The sequence below is a fragment of the Urtica dioica genome, chromosome 3 (assembly GCF_054948205.1).
Source record: "Urtica dioica subsp. dioica isolate 48M chromosome 3, U.dioica_male_clone48M_v1_H2, whole genome shotgun sequence".
Lineage (NCBI taxonomy): Eukaryota > Viridiplantae > Streptophyta > Magnoliopsida > Rosales > Urticaceae > Urtica > Urtica dioica.
Window position 1 is genome coordinate 27676337 of NC_142758.1, and position 17624 is coordinate 27693960.

Here is a 17624-nt window from a genome sequence, read left to right on the forward strand (position 1 = left end):
ATAAACAAACTGATATAAATACGAAAATAAATACAGAATACAAGATAAACGCTTGACTTGCCCCATAATAAAGATACCAATAACTACAGCGCGACAACTGCAGCATTAATGGAGAATCAAGAATCATAATATGCCTCAATCTTATAAACAACTTTCAAGATTTTACATTAATGCTCATATAAGTGACTGGAAGTTGAAACCAAAAATAAAGAATGCAGGACTAGATTTTTAATCCCGTTAAAATACCTTCAGTACGCATGTATATTCCCAATCTTTTCCAACGGTTAGAGATAATTCCGCCACTTAATTACATGTAATGAAGTCTAATCAGTTCCCAAATATCGCTATAAATACACAATAACTTGGGAAATATAATACTATCTAATTCCAATATTCGTTGACTCATAAACACGTCCACAATCATAATATATTAAGCCGAATCAAGACTATTCGTTTCACAGAAGAAAGCTCTATATATAACATCTCATATTCTCACATACAACTTACGAAAATCTTTAAACCTATTTCTACATTACTCAATTATCTGCTGTCTAAAATCTCATACTTCATCACGTCTCTACCGTACCAATGACTCTATCACAGCCAAGCTCCGCTTGGAATTCTTACAATCTCAGCCAAGCTCCGCTTGGAATATCTATTATAACGTATAGAGTGTTTGTGATGTAAATGTGTATATGATACCAATGGTTATGGAGAAATGGGAATTGTATTGTTTGACTGAGACTCTCAAAGGTACAATGATACACACGAGCCTTTCAAGAGAACTCGTTCTTTCCTAAACAAATGAACTAAAAACTCACACAAGATTCTCGATAAAACTAAACAACAAGATTACAATATCTTAAGTAGTAACTCGTAGACTCCGACTTGACTTCCCCCTTGACCACGTCACCGATCACGCGCGCCTCCGGTACGTGGCTCGTACCGGAGGACTAACAATACTGCCCCGCCAAATTTCCACCTTGTCCTCAAGGTGAAAGTCGGGAAATTGCTCATGAATGACGTCGAAATCCTCCCACGAAGCCTCGAACTCTTCAAGTCCACGCCACTTGATCAACACTTCAATCTCGCCCGCTTGTCCCACAGATTTCGGCCGAATCCCGAGAAGCCTTTCCGGTTCCACGATCAACTCTAACTCGTCGGTGAGCTCGGCCGGAAGCGCGTCCGCTGGCTGCGCCGGTCCGATGGCGCGACGGAGCTGCGACACGTGAAAAACCGGGTGGATCAACGTAGTCTCGGGAAGAGCGAGGCGATAGGCGATAGCACCGACTTTGCCGACCACCTCAAACGGCCCATAGAAGCGAGCTGCGAGCTTCTCGTAACGACGACAAGCCAATGACCGTTGACGATACGGTCGAATCTTTTAAGTACACCTTGTTCCCGATCATGAAGGACTCATCCCGACGGTGCCGATCCGCTTGTGTCTTCATCTTTTGACGAGCCCGGAGTAGGTGCATCTTGAGATCATCGAGGATGTAATCGCGGTCGACGAGTTCTCGATCCACCTCGGCCACCACGGCCAAACTCCGGACGTATCGAAGGACCGGTGGAGGGTCTCAACCATAAAGGGCTTGAAACGGAGTACATTCGGTCACCGAGTGAGATGCGGTATTGTATGAATACACGGCCCACGAAAGCCAACGGGCCCAAGTACGGGCTGCCCGGACGCAAAGCACCGAAGATACGTGTCCAAACACCGGTTGACCACCTCCGTTTGCCCATCGGTTTAAGGATGGTACGAGGTACTCCGCTTCAGCCCCACGCCTTGGAGTCAAAAAAGTTCAGACCAAAAATGGCTCATGAAGATGCGATCCCGATCCGACACAATCTCACGTGGAAGACCGTGTAAGCGAATCACTTCCCGTACAAAAATCACCGCCACTGTTGTTGCCGTTCTCGGGTGCTTCAACCCGACAAAATGAGCATATTTACTAAGCCGGTCCACCACGACTAGGATCGAGTTGGAACCCCCGGACCTCGGCAACCCTTCAATGAAATCCATTGACACCGCATCTCACACATCTCCGGGAATCGGTAGTGGTTGAAGCAACCCCTCCGGTGACATCGCCATTGTCTTGTTTTGTTGACATACGGCGCATTGTCGAACAAACTCGACGATGTCGTTTATCATCCCGGTCCAATAACGTTCCGTCGAAATCCGTTGGTAAGTCTTTGTTTCGCCTGCATGACCTCCTAAAGGCGAGCAATGGAAGTCCTTCATAACCTCCGTGAGTAACTTCGAGCTTTTTGGAAGCACGAGCCTTCCCTTGTAGCGAACCAAATCCTCATCCACGGTGAACCCACTCGGAATCTCTTCTCTGGTCGCCACGGCTTGGTTGCGGTGACATAGGAACTCATCCGAATCCAATTCCTTCTTTAGGTCCTCCCTATAAGTCCGCACCGGAACCTTTATGGCTAGTAATTCGACTCCACCCGAAACCCGTGAAAGAGCATCGGCCACTCGATTGCTTGGTCCGGTGCGGTATTTCACGTCGAAGGTAGAACCCATCAATTTTCATACCCAATTTTGGTACTCGGCTCCGACCACCCGTTGCTCAAGAAGAAACTTGAGACTTTGTTGATCGGTGCGAACGGTGAATTTACGGCCGAGGAGATACGGTAGCCACTTCGTCACGACGAACACGATGGCCATCAACTCTTTCTCGTAGATAGATTTCAAACGAGCTTGGACCCCGAGTGTTTGGCTAAGGAATGCGAAGGGACGGTCGTGTTGGAGCAAAACCGGCCCTAGCCCGAAGCCGGACGTGTCCGTATCGACCGTGAAGTCTTGCGAGAAGTCGGGGAGAGCGAGGACCGGAACCCGTGTCATGGCCATCTTAAGAGCTTCAAACGCCGAATCCGCTTCGTCCGTCCACCGAAATGCATTTTTCTTCAATTGCTCGGCAAGTGGCCATGCAATCCGAGCATACCCCTCTACGAACTTCCGATAATAGCCAGTGAGACCAAGAAATCACCTCAAGTCTTTCACGGTTCTCGGCTTCGGCCATTCTACCATGGCTGGAATCTTCTCCGGGTCGGCTTCGACCCCGTCGCCGGTGACGATATGACCGAGATACGCTGCCCGATCTTTCTCGAACTCGCACTTTTCCCGGTTCGCGTAGAGCTTGTTCTCGCGTAACACTCGTAGCGCGGTGGCCAAGTGCTCTCGGTGTGCCTCCGGACTCGGACTATACACCAATACATCGTGGAAGAAGACCAAGATGAATTTCCTCAAATACGGCCGGAAGAGGCCTTTCATGAGGGATTGAAACGTTGTCGGGGCGTTGGTGAGGCCGAAAGGCATCACTAGGAACTCGTAGTGCCCGTCCTGGGTTCAGAACGATGTCTTCGGCACATCTTCCTCTTTCATCCGGATTTGGTGGTATCCGGACTTGCGATCTAGCTTCGAGAACACCTTGGCGCCGTGGAGCTCGTCCAAAAGCTCGTCGATAACCGGTATCGGGTACTTGTGCGGCACTGTTATTTTGTTGAGTGGGCGGTAGTCGATGCAAAACCTCCACGAACCGTCCTTCACGAAAAGGACCGGACTTGCGAACGAACTTTTGCTCACTCGAATCACCCCAGCGGCGAGCATCTCCGACACGAGCCGGACCATCTCGTCCTTTTGCTCATGTGGGTAACGATACGGTCTTACGCTCACCGGAGCGCTTTCTTCGTGGAGCACGATCGAATGCTCATGATTGCGCCCGGGTGGTAAAGTTTTCGGCATCTCGAAGACATCTTGAAACTCTTTCAACATGGCCGGTGTTTCGATCCCCTTGTATGCCTCTAGAGAATTTGACAAGTGGTTGAGCTCTATCAAAAACTCGGATCCTTTTTTTCTTAATCGTCTTCATCATGCACTTCAAGGACACAAGCGACCGACCGAGCGAGGGGTCGCCTTTCAACGTAACTCGCTCTTTCCCCACCATGAACTTCGTGACTTGAGTTTTCCAATTCGTGTTCACGAATCCAAGTGTTTCCAACAATTAGATCCCCAGGATGAGATCGGTGCTCCCCAACGGAAGCGGAAGAAAACTCTCCACAACGTTCAACCCTTGTAGGATCACTTGTAAAGCCCATCATCGAATTCAAGGAAACTTTCACACGCTCAACTTCGGCCACCTCTAGAGTTGGAGCAATCTCTTCCTCGGCATCGTGAAATTCCGCGTCGCTATCCTCATCGATCTCCCCAACCAAAAGAACACTCAACTCTTTGCGTTTACACCTATGGCCCGGATTCCACTTCTCGTCACATCGGTATCAAAGTCCCTTCTCTCGTTCCTTTTGTACCTCGGCTTCCATCAACCTTCGCGTTTCATTACCACCACGGTGGCCTTGTGTCCCTCCGTTTCCCGGGTTGCCGTTAGCTTTCACGCCCTCGGTCGCCGAAACGATCGGTCAGGCATTCCACGGCGGTCGTGATTGACTCCCTTGTCTGTGGCCGCGGTATCCACGGGCTCGGTTCTTGTTGTCGAGTAGTTGGGCTAACTCCATCGCTCGTCCCAAACTCATAGGCTCAAAGCAACGTAACTCGAGTTTGATATCCTCCTTGAGCCCTTCTAAGTACTTGCCCATTGCGAACGCGTCGGGCATCGTGTCCAAGGGTTCCGACAATTCCATGAACCGTCGAGTGTATTCGGTTACGCTCGTCTCTTGCACAAGCGCACTCCATTGCTCGTGTAACGATCCTCCAAAACCCGTTCGGAAATGGCGTAGAAGCCGGAGCTTCATTTCTTCCCACGAGCCGAATCTTCGCGTCTTGTTCTCGCAACGGTACCAATTATACGCGTCCCCTTCGAACGCCCACACGGCATGTTCAATCTTCTCTTCGTTAACGAGAACATAGTTATCGAAATAACGCTCGACTTTGGAAACCCAAACATCGGGATTTGGTCCATCAAAAATTAGTAATTCCATGCGTCGAGTTCGAAACTCACCTCTCAGCCGGGGTGGCGGCTCGCCATACCTTCCGTAGTCCGCTCCATAGCGTGGGTGCATCGCCGGAGGAAAGTCCTCTTCAAATCGGTAATCCTCGGCTCTTTCGTCGCGCGGCCATGGTTCAACGAGTTCGTGACCATCCCTCGCCGCTCGTCTCCACGGGTTCTCCGCGCGTGGACCCTCGTTCCGGCGTTCTTGACCCCTACCCAGTCCTGGAATGCCTTGGATGTGAGCCCGGTGAGCCCGATCCTCACGCCAAACTTCTCTCGTCACCGGCTCAACTCCTCCGAACTGCAGATCTTCTCCGGCTGGCGCGGCACCTCGCCTTGGATCTCCTCTGACCGGCGCGCCTCCAAGTCTCCACTCTCCCACCGGCGCGCCTCCCAGCTGTAGATCGTCGCGCGCCTCGTCCTCGCGATTCCTAGATCTAGATCTAGGAATCGAGCCGCAAGATCTGGTGAATTCGCTCGTGGTCGCCCGGTTCTGCGCTTCCCAACCCTCGCCGGTCACGATCTCCTTCGCTCGCGCCACCACCCGCTCCGGTGCGCCTCGCTCCCAGCCTTCGCCGGTCACCGGCTCCTTCGCACGGACCCCCGATCGCTCCAGCGCGACTCGATCGTGAGTCTCTCTCTGGCGCGGCTCGATCGCCGCTCTCCAACTCCGGCGGACTGGTGTGATTGGCTTGTAGAACCCGCTCCACGAGAGCGAATCTCTCGTCTGAAACGCGTTGGATCTCGTCGAACCTCGCCGTGACCTCGTTCCTCATTTCTTGTTGAGTCTTTTGCACCTCTTGATTCGCGTTCTTGATCTGGTCTCGGATCGCTCCGATTTCTCCTTCCACGGCTTCGATTCTCGACCTGTTGTTCTTCGTCGCCGCCATCGGATCGTGACTGCTCTGATACCAACTTGATACGCCCTAGGTCGCCAGACTCGTCAAGATCGTAAATCGCCGGGAGACCTGCAATCAAATCCCACCTGCAACAGCCAAGCTCCGCTTGGAATTCTCACAATCTCACCCAAGCTCCGCTTGGAATATCTATTATAGCGTATAGAGTGTTTGTGATGTAAATGTGTATATGATAACAATAGTTATGGGGAAATGGGAATTGTATTGTTTGACTGAGAATCTCAAAAGTACAATGATACACACGAGCCTTTCGAGAGGACTCGTTCTCTCCTAAACAAATGAACTAAAAACTCACACAAGATTCTCGATAAAACTAAACAACAAGATTACAATCTCTTAAGTAGTAACTCGTAGACTCCGACTTGACTTCCGCCTTGACCACGTCACCGATCACGCGCGCCTCCGGTACGTGGCTCGTACCGGAGGCCTAACAGAAAAAATGAGGTGAGGAAGAAAGGCATGAAGTGAACTGAAATTGTCATTAATGCTTTTTATGTATATACACACCCAACGTATAGTGTGTACTAGAGTTACAATTTTCTTTAAAATATTAGGGTTTATCCCCTAGGTCCCCCATCTGACCTCACAATATTTGAGGAATTAGGGACACTAGCAATTGCTAGGTGGCTAGAACTCGGGACGCCTTAAAAATAAACCAAGGGTCTGACCGCTAGACCAACGAGCTCATAGATGTGTACTAGACCTACAAATGAATACGTCTTTTCACGAATAGGTAATTATGGGTTAGAATGGACTAACTCGCCGGGCTAATTTCAACATGAGTTCGGGTACAAGGCGTCTTCTCGGAGGCGCCACAGCGTCTTTGGCGAGGGCTTCCGAGTCACCGTAATGGATTCTGCGGACTAAGTCTTCAAACATTTGGTCATTACCACCTCTCATAGGATCCTGCAAATTCAATGTCCATAGACAAGTAGCTAATTAGTCAAGTAATAAAATCCAAAAAATGAACAAGAGGAAAAGGGATTAAAATGTCACTTGTAGGAAAAGATCAGTATGAGTCTTGTCCTCGTACAAAATTGATTCAGCTTTAATGCCAAGTCTCTGAAGAACTTCTGCAAAGTTTTTACTGCCAAAAGAATCCGTTCAGCTGATTGAATATCAGGACTATTAATTTATAAAAGCCATGTTGATATAATAACTGTTCTGCTCGTTGTTGACTAGGAATTATGATCCGGGTATGATACTAAATGTTGAGAAATGTGGTAACATCTCAAACCATGCTACTGAAACTATCGTCTATTACAACAGCATGTAATCAACTATACGTGTTGCTGAGAAATTCAGCGATGAAGATTCTTTACCTGGAATCTGATGGTATCGAATAGTCAGCTGTGCCATGAAACAGAGTTATAGGAGGCAGGAGAGAAATTGCATTCTTAATGTTTGGATCCTGAACCATCACTTCAGGAGAAAATCTTCGCATGGAGTGTTCGCCTTCCATTATGCTGCACAAAAAGACTGATTGTGACACCACAATCCTAGCAATTTATAATGAATTTATGGCAATCGTACCTCAGAAAGATTGAGCGGTATAAACCTCGACTGTGGAAGTGATCGGTCAGGTTGAACAAATTATACCTGTTTGTGAATGTGGCAATTACATATAATTGAAAAAAAAAATAAATAAAAAATAAAAAAAATAAACGTTGCAGTTTTTTCTTATTTATATTTAGTTAACAATTACCCGCCGGATAAACCAAAGTAACCCTTTATCTGGGAGACACTCCAAGAAGTGTTTTCTCGTTCACCGGCCTCCTTGGTTGCTTGTTCCACGAGAGCACAAGCGGCGATATGTGCCCCAGCTGATTGTCCCATTAAATAAATCCTGTAACAGAGAATAAGGGTGGCAAAACATTAGCCTTCTGGAATCTAGTCCTCTAAGAAGAAAATAATTATTTAAGAAAAATAAAGGATGAGGAAAAGATAAGTTAAAACCATAAATTCTTTATTTTGCTTGGATTTCAAGGAAAATTTAAGTAACAAAAATTAGATCATTTAGTATTTTCCCATTCTTGTTTGAATCTAGGAAAACTTGAGGGAAAAAACGTAAGAGAAAACGATGAGAGTAAAATGAGAGAAAGCAGCAGAGATAGGAAACATGAAATGTTGCACTATTATTAAAAAAAATTAAAATTAAAATTAAAAAACAATTTGAGTTTCCAAATCCAAATTTAGTTATACATTTTCCACCGTGTTTTTACTAAAACATTCTCTCTCAAATTTTTTAATTTTAAAACTAAAAGAATATATACCAAGAATTTTCAAAAAAAATCTGTCCAAGGAGTTTCCTAACATAGCCTTACTAAAATGATTTTACACTAGAGAGAGAACCTATAGTAATTATATTTTAACCTGTTCGGGTCACCTCCATATTCAGCTATGTGATTGCACACAAAAGAGATGCCTTCAGATGCGTCTGCGATCATATCGCTAATTGTTCCCTGAGGGAAATTTCTGCATAATGATATAAATGATCAGTATATCAGGCATCATCGGACACTTACCGTATTTGAATATGGTGGAAATAATATCACCTGTAGTCTATGCACGCCACTATTATGTCTCTTTCTGATAATTGTTGTCCTAAAAGAGAACCCCATGCTTTATATCTGCATATGCCACAAATGATATCAAGAGATTATACAAAATATTACCACCTTCATGGTACACACTAAATTAAGATAACACCCAAAAGCATTGCTTCTGATGTACATCTACTTGAGGCTACACCTACCACTTTCCTGCGGTTTTCCTCAGATAATAAAAGTAAATGTATAACCTTGGGCTTATGGAAGTAAAACTAAGTTGATCGTAGGACCAAGAGTGAATACGGCTACTACCAATTTTTCATATTTTTTTATTGGAAAAGAACCGAGTATCGAAAATACTTTAGGGTTTTCACAAGGCCTTACCCAATAATCCAAGCTCCACCGGTAACAAAGGCAATGACGGGTTTTGCCCCGTCGCAATTTTTTGGCAGATACAGATCCAACCTTCAAAACCAATATATATATATATATATATATATGAGCAATTAAGGACGTGAATGAAGGATATCCAAGAATCCACGACAATAAAGATCTCTAGGAAAGGATGAAGATGGTACCTATTTCGAGGCTTGTCGCCATAGACAATACTTCTGCGTATCTGCTTGGAGAAGAAGTAATAATGGCCAACTGTAAATGAGAAAAATGGCTAGTTATTTACATCGGAGATCGATTTTGCTCGGTCCTATCCTATTCAGGGTAAGGTATAGCCACGCATTAGTAAACAGTCGAAAGAAAAATAATCCGCTCAACGAAGATGTGAACACTAAGAGCAAAATAAAGACACAAAACCTTGAAAGAATCCCGGCATAAGCAATATGGCATAACAACAAAGGGCGGAGAATCTGGTAATCCATCTGTACGCTACCCTGAATAACAAGACGACCGATCGGATCAACATCAATCTCTACATTTCCCAAAGAAAGAAATGCCATTTCAATAACGCAAGCTTCTCCTGAACTTCGCACTAAAACTTTTTTCAATTAAAATCATAAAAGATATTGACAATATAAAAGCCACTTTTTACCGCATCGATTTGTTTTATTCTCTTCCAAGCATTCCGGGACAAAATAACACTCCAGAAATACGCTGGCATTGATAAACTAAGTTAACCCGAGAGTTTCTATAACCACTTTCTTTCACCAAGAAAAATGGTTTATTTCCAAACCATTTCAAAATAAAATATATTTCACCATTTCCCTCATTACCATTTATATCTTCACCATAGTATTCTCTTTGTTCATTTTCAGCAATTTGTTATTGTATTTATAACAACTTTCACCAGCAAAATATATCATTTTGTATACGCTATAAAATAAACCGTCGAGACTTTCTCTTGAACATTCGCACTTGAAAGCATCCAAAATACGGCGACATTATCTAAACAAATTTATCAACAAAAACAAATACCCCAAAAAGCAAGCCCAAAACGTACCCAAGAAACTTCAAGAGCTTCAAACTGAGGCGAGTGAGCAAAAAAGTCTCCGCCGCGGCGTGACGAAAAGATCTCGGCCGCAGTCCAGACCCATCCCCCTCCTCCGACGAGCCCATCAACGACAGCGAGTCCTCGCTCGCAATTCGTCGTCGCCTCTGCTGGTGAATCCCATTCCCATTCGTATAGCTCAACGCCCTAACCAGGACCGGCTTTAGAGCGACGGCCTTCGGATCTCCGTCTCCTTCTTCGCCGCCGGAGATCATCAGAAGCGTCGAGGCCGGATCGTCGTCGTCGATCTTGACAGAGACGAGATCGTCGCTCGGTGGTGGTGGAATCGCTCTGAGACACGATTTCTCGGATTGGCTTCGGGTTATGGGCAGGATTAGCTGCGAAGGCATTTTTCGAATGTATTTTAATGGAGTATTTTCGCGGGGTTTCTATTAGCCGTATTCGAGGGAACAACTGTTTCAGGCTATTTGTTTGGATTTGTTAAGAGAATCGCTGTGATTTGGTTGAGCTCGAAAAAGGAATTTCGATGCTCAGATATATTAATATATTTATAACATCACACACTTGCTTTTGAGTCTCTGTTGTTCCCTTTTGTTTATGTTTCGTTTTCTTCGGCTCCGATCTATTTTCTTTTCTTAATTGAAAATGGGACGAGAACGTTTAAGAGACAGAGAATATTCAGAGACGATGGGCCAATATGTCAGCCACGTGGACAGCTCTCATTGTCCGGATTTTTCCTTTTCTTCGACGACGTTCTTGTATTGGTCTTTTGTTTATTTTAAGTTTTTAACCGGATTAAGACCGATAAGTGAAAGAATTATTTTTTTAAGAGATAATCTACAATGATGTTGGGATAATACAAATTGAAATAGAAAATGAAGGGATTAATGTACTATTTAACTATAACGATCGACAAACTGTTTAACAGGAAATGAAAAAAAAAAATTAAAAAAAAATTAAACGGTATTCTATGAATTATGTACTGATTGAATAAAATTCTAATAAATACTAAACATGGGAACTTTACTAAAGTTCAAATTTTACATGGGTGTATATAACTTGCAGGCTTTTTTTTTTAACAATTAATGTTTTTCATAGTTTATAATACGGGACAACTAGATCAAAGCTCACTCACCTTTAAAAAAAAAATAGTCAAAATTTTTATTTTATTAAGAAAATAATTTACCAGGTCAAAATTAATTTAATTAACTAAATAGTTAACTGAACAGTTAATTTAATCAACTTCGGTTTGATAAACTATTTTCTTAATAAAATAAAATTTTGACTAGAATTTAAAAAAAAAAAAAAAACTAAAAATTTGACTAGTTACAACAAATTCTTCTTATAATACAAGAAAGATTAAAATGAAACTAAAATTTTTTATACATTAAAAAGCTACAAAATTTTGTTTGGTTTTGACCTAATGTCACAAATTTCATTTTGGTTATATATTTCACCACAAACCTCTAATCATTTATGAGTATATTACCACAAATAAGAGTACAAAATTCATATGCTTAACAACTTCTTTCATAATTTCCTTGAAAAAGTGAATAAATTGCAGATATTAGTGTTTATATTTTTTAAAAATCAATGGAAAAGTCCATGAAAAATGTGCGAACAAGTCATTATTGATTAAGCTCAATTAAAGAGTCTAAGATCTCATTCCGGAAAGGATCAAGCTGCCCATGTGAAGAATTGTGAATAGCTCAAGTTTCATTTTATTAAGCAAATAGCTCATATTTTCGGCTCAGACCATAATGCCCTTGGCAAATTCGCGAATTGATTAATTTAATTAACCTACTGGAGTGAGTTAGGTTAATTAATTAACTTATTAGTTGAATATTAATTTAAGTTCTGATTTTTTTGTGAGTAAAGTTAATTTACTAAATGATAGAATTCGGAATTAGGTTAATTAATTGAATGCTTTGTTTATCAATTTACTTAAGTTATGATTTTTGTAAATTTTTTGTGAATTTCAAATCATTCACGAATCAGTTAATTAATTAACCTAACTCACTCCAGTAGGTTAATTAAATTAACCGATTCGCGAATTTACAAAGTGCCTCTCATCAATCCCCTCCATCGCCGCCGATTTCCTCTCCGTCGCCGATTCCTCTGAATTCGGAATTAGGTTAATTAATTGAATGCTTTGAATATCAATTGACTTAAGTTATGATTTTTGAAAAAATTTTGTGAATTTCAAATCATTCACGAATCAGTTAATTAATTAACCTAACTCACTCCAGTAGGTTAATTAAATTAACTGATTCGCGAATTTACAAATTGCCTATCCTCAATCCACTCCATCGCCGCCGATTTCCTCTCTGCCGCCGACCCCTTCCTCTGCGCCGCCTGCGCCGAACCCTCCCACTTCCACGCCCACGGCCGCCGCCACGCCCTCCTCATCCTCGTCCTCGTCCTCTGCGCCGTTGATGGTGAATCAGGCGCGTATCACACACTAACAATCGTTCTGATGCGACTCGTTTGAGATGATTCCACCATATAACCATATTAATGCGGAAAAATAATTAATTACGCTGATCATAAGCTAATTAAATTATGGTTATAATTAACAAGATCTAGTTATGTTTAATTAATATAATTCACGAGAGCATATTTATCAAGCAACCGATTTGAGCGAAAAACGAATACTTACATTGATTTTCGGTTCAGCTACAGAACGCTCCTAAACCAATCGCGTACTCCTTGCGTCGTCTTGATGAAGGACTCGAGGATGACACCTTAGTCTTCCGAAACGTAATCTCCGAGACGAATAAGAAAGATGAGTGGGCACAGTCTTTATCTCACTAGATCACGAAACTAGGTGTTTCGAGATCTCGCTCTTATTTTACTAAGAATGGAAACGAATTTCCGAGGGGAGGGAGAGGCAGAAGTGCACGGCCAAGGTAGGCTAGGGTGCACGAAATTTTTCTCAAAAATTGCTTAATTTTTGCCTTCTCATGAACCCCTATTTATAGTAGTAAAAGGAGATATTCATGGAATCTTCCAGAATATTTTATTTCCTTTTATTGTGTTCACACTGGTGGATTAAATCTAGGCCATTGGATCTCAATAAGTGAATCCTACTTTTTCTCTCATCCATCATATCAATATCTATGGGATATTATTCTCTATTTAAATAGAGAATATTTTATTTAGTGAGATAATAAAGGAGAATATATTATTTACCTTTAAATAGATTCTCATATATTCTCCTAAATACTTTCCTTTAAATAAGGAGAAAATATAGGACAATATCTTATATTATTCTCTCTCCTTTATTTAAACAACTAAAGAGAAAATATTGGTAAATAACAATATCATGAAATTCGGATTTGATGGCACACGGCCAAGGGGATTTGCGCAACACCCTAGTGCGAAAACCCTAAATCCGATTTTCATATTTTGTGCAAGGCCCAATTGCTTAAAACCCAATTAATTATTTATTTACTTGGTCCAACAATAAACAAATAATTACTAATTGTTTATTTACTTGATCAAACAATAAATAAACAATTCTACCATAAATATTTATTTAATTCTGCAAATACCCTTTTCCAGAATTAATGCTGTCAATCACAATTACAGCAAGTGAGATTAATAATGATAAACATTATTATACGAAAGTTCTTATCCGCCTTTATCAGAGCCGAATCGGGGACTATGGACCTAGTAATAGAAGCTTAACAAATCCGATGAAAAAGACGAAATAGTCTTTTCTCTTTTTCCATCGATTCGTCTAATCTTGGTCAAATACTCCACCTTGTAAGCCAAGACTGAACTCTCTTTTATACTAGAATTATATTTACTCATCGTGACAAGTGTCTGCTGATATAGTCAGTTCGTGATCAAGATCCTCCAGGTTCAACGCGTGTCAAGAGAAGTCAATTTTTCTGTTATACTTCTCTTGATACATATCAGCCCTAAGCATTGTTGCTTCCCCAGCGAAAGATTCTTTCGAACGTTACTTACTTCGAAAGTGCTAGCAATCTATCGGTTCTGGAATCAACCCTTAGGTGAGAGAACATTAACCTTCTTTCAGGAAGGCTGGATTCCGTATCTGTAAATCATTCCCACTCGAATTATGCTCTGAGAAAACTCTCAAGACATAAGCTGTGATTAGCATGAATAGCCTTTTAGCGAATGAGTCAAAGAGCTCAGTAACATAACCCAGTGTCCATGATCACTTCAGGATTTAGATCAAGTCTCACTGTGACCATCATAGTGGCATCGGTTAGTGTCTCGTAATGGTCCTTAAACGACACATCTATAACCAAGACCTGTCCAAGTCGTACACTTACCACAAGTGTAGAATGCTCCCACATAGTGACCAGTCTTCACCTAAGTGTTCCACATATATGACTTTAGATATAGCTTTCCAGGCGTATATCAGTCATCGACCTCGTTTTATCTCACCGCCCGAACTCAGGTGCCCAGCACGTGACTCAGTTTAATACGGAGGCTATGGAAGATAGTTGTTATTGATTCTAATTGTTTAGAACTCAACCCACTAATCATATAATGCTAATAAAGTAATCTTATTATCGAATTTAGTAATCATTTATTCATTATCTTCAAGTGGGCAATATTCCTAACAATCTCCCACTTTGACTAGAGAAGATAAGTTTCCTTCAACCAATTTAATTCTTTGCCACCATTATAGACGGTTTAGACCTTGACCCAGGATTGAGATTCCCATCATATGGATTTCCACTTTTATCTTTACTCTATCATTTATGTCGATCTGACATATGTCCCATTTTCATATTATTCTAGTTCATGCATTTTTGCAAGTGATCTTTGACTTACCATTTAAGGTCAAGTCAAATTGTTCATAGTAAATAAATTTACTTTAGAACAAATTAACACCTCGCATATCTTTAGATTATACACCAGACTTTATATCTAAAGATAACAAGTCTCCCTATCAAGGTGTACATCCCTTTGGTGCAAAAACAGGTTGCACCATGCAATGGTTTGATCTCATCACCACTTACTATAGTGTGATTTATTGAACGTGTTTAAATAAGAACTTTATTGACCTATTTCCATGACTTGGTTATTTATAGTTCATCCTTGTTTGTCGTGTTCATATTCAATATATACACAGGACTTTAAGGATCTACTATATTTAAATAACTAAGTATCTCACTATTTCCAGAAATTACAGTGTTTACAACACATGTAGTTATTCTCGGAAATACGACATTGTCTAAGGTCTAATTATTAGTCCTTTTATAAAGACAATGTCAATAGCCTCAACATTGAGCTCATACCTTATATCAATAAGTATGTTTGAAACATAATGGAAGGAGCATGTCGTTTCTAAATTTAATTTTTAGAAACAGTTAGCTCAGTCAATTTACTTGTGTCATAATGAGGTCTAGAACTATAATAGTAATGACTTTATTCATGACACTTGTTTAGGAGCTATACTTATCGATCATTCTCAAAATATTGATTATAACAAACATCCATGTACAATCATGATTAGTTTGTTAAGTACTTAGTATCTACCTTTCATATTTCAAAAGGTTTATTAGTATAACTACTTTGATCCATGTCTTTATGTTATTGGAACTTCATCCTCAAAGGACAGTTCATCTTCAATTTTGAAGATCCCTAATGAAGTGATTCGTGGTATCAGAAAGAAGAGTATCATTGATGATAATGTCTCTCCTTAAGGGCTCAATCCCTTACCTTATAGCTTATTAAAGCTTAAACCATTTCATTAATCCTTTTATAGATCTCTTTATTCCTTTAAGCTAATAGCTTAACAGGTAGATCTATTAAATATGGGCTAATAACTTTCAGACAAGTTAGTATGATCGAGAGTGATATCTCAAGATCATGTCTTTCCATTTAAGGAAAGTTTATTGCTAATGAGAGTGACAAGTATCCATTCTAGGATGCTCCCACTAGGTTATTGATTTTAACGACAAGATAATTCAAAATTATCCTTCCTTTCAATTCAGTTATTTATGTGGCAAGGTAATCATTGATTACTCTTCCACTTTAATTATTGAATAATAGCATATACATTCCGGTTAAGGATGCCATCTTCAATGATGGGTTTAATCCTATGAAGGATGTTGCTATTTATTGAATAACAAGTGGCTAGATTTCATTAAAGAAAGCTCCCACTCTTTTATTGAACAATAGTGACTAGAATCCAATTAAGGATACTCCCACTCAATAATATTGGTTATTTAGTGGCTAGGTTCCATTTATGGATGCTCCCACTGTTGGAATTGATCTAGGGTTTAAGAAAAAGTTTAACGCTTCGCAAAGCGGCAGAATTTTAAAAATTTTCTTTTCAAGTAAAAACAGTTTTTTAATAACCTAGACAAAGAGCAAGTACATATAAATAAAAACTATTATGAGCATAGAATTTTACTAACCTTTCTTGAAGCTTGAACTTTGAGAAGCTTTTGGAAAGTTTGCAACCCTCGTCTCCCCTCGCAGCACGTCTCTCTTTCTTTCCTCGGCAACTCGAGCAACCACGATGGTTTCTATCACTAAATCACTCGAAATAAAAGGAATCAGTGAGTGGACACTTTTAAACACTACGACTTAAGAACGAGTCTTGAAGTCGCAGAGCTAAACACTAGGTCAAATGAGGACCTAGGTGTCAAAATAATAAAACGAAATTCACTAGAGAGAGAAAGGAGAGGGGCGGCCAAAGTTCTAGAGAGAGAGTCTCTCTAATCTCTTAAACTTGGATGAATGAAATGTGTGGAATGAGGCTCTTATTTATAGGAGAGGTTTCACCTTCAATAAGGTAGTTTCCTCTTCTATAGAATATCACATATTCATGAGCAAAAATCCCTTATTTCCCATTCCCTTCTTGGACGTGTGGCGGCCTTCTAGAAACAAGATTTGTTTCCCATTTTGCTTGCCTTGTCCTTACCTTGGGCGCCCACTTTGATTCCTCTTAGGGGAAATTTGTTTCCTCTTTTTCTTTTGGCAAGTATCTTCATACATTCATGCACAAAATATTCTCTCTTCCTTTGGGTATTATGGGTGTTGTTGGCCCGTCTAGGGCCAACGGGATCAAGGTCATCACTTCGACACACATGGCTGGTACGAGATCTTGGGCGGCGAAACCCCGACTCAACCAGGGGCCGGCCCAAACCAATGGCCAAGTCAAAACCCAGCCACGGGCCGAGTCAACGGCTCACCCGGCCATTGGCTGGGTCAAATGGCTCACTCGGCCATTGGACAGTTCACTCGGCCAATGGCCGAGTGAACCCCTCAGCCACCAAGGCAGTTCACTCGGCCATTGGCCGAGTGAACCTTCCAGCAGTTCACTCGGCCAATGGTCGAGTGAACCCCTCAGCCACCAAGGCAGTTCACTCGGCCATTGGCCGAGTGAACCTTCCAGCAGTTCACTCGGCCAATGGCCGAGTGAACCTTCCAGCCGCCGAGACAGTTCACTCGGCCATTGGCCGAGTGAACCTTCCAGCAGTTCACTCGGCCAATGGCCGAGTGAACCTCCCTGCTGCCTCAGCAGTTCACTCGGCCATTGGCCGAGTGAACCTTCCAGCAGTTCACTCGGCCAATGGCCGAGTGAACCTCAGCCGGCCCAAGACTTCCACTCGGCCAATGGCCGAGTGAACCTCACCACCATGTTCACTCGGTCATTGGCCGACCCAACCTCCTCCAATGCCGACCCAAGCATTCTCACTCGGCCAAGGGGTCTTCAAACCACCCCTTGGCTGCCTATAAATACCAAGGCGCC

The 17624-nt window shown here is 41.9% G+C and overlaps 2 protein-coding genes across 3 annotated transcripts in view; both read right to left on the reverse strand.

Moving 5' to 3' along the window:
- Positions 1-6153: 6153 nt before the first annotated feature.
- Positions 6154-10512, reverse strand: LOC149402537 (isoprenylcysteine alpha-carbonyl methylesterase ICME-like). Of its 2 annotated transcripts, none has more exons than XM_089609880.1 (11): positions 9872-10512; positions 9229-9305; positions 8997-9066; positions 8803-8883; positions 8425-8499; positions 8243-8344; positions 7575-7715; positions 7403-7468; positions 7192-7335; positions 6903-6956; positions 6154-6775 (listed from the first exon to the last, which is right to left on the reverse strand). In XM_089609880.1, exons 1-11 carry the CDS (start codon positions 10267-10269, stop codon positions 6766-6768), a joined length of 1218 nt encoding a protein of 405 aa, XP_089466006.1. In that variant the 5' UTR covers positions 10270-10512; the 3' UTR covers positions 6154-6765. The 2 variants fall into 2 exon arrangements, with proteins under 2 accessions (XP_089466006.1, XP_089466005.1); XM_089609879.1 differs by having other exon boundaries at positions 6866-6956.
- Positions 10513-12176: 1664 nt separating this feature from the next.
- The window catches only part of LOC149402538 (uncharacterized), a 42919-nt gene continuing 37471 nt past the window's right edge, over positions 12177-17624 (reverse strand). Inside the window, exon 6 of the mRNA XM_089608424.1 lies at positions 12177-12304. Within this exon, the coding sequence (XP_089464550.1) occupies positions 12177-12304 (128 nt within the window). The remainder of the gene's footprint in view (positions 12305-17624) is intronic.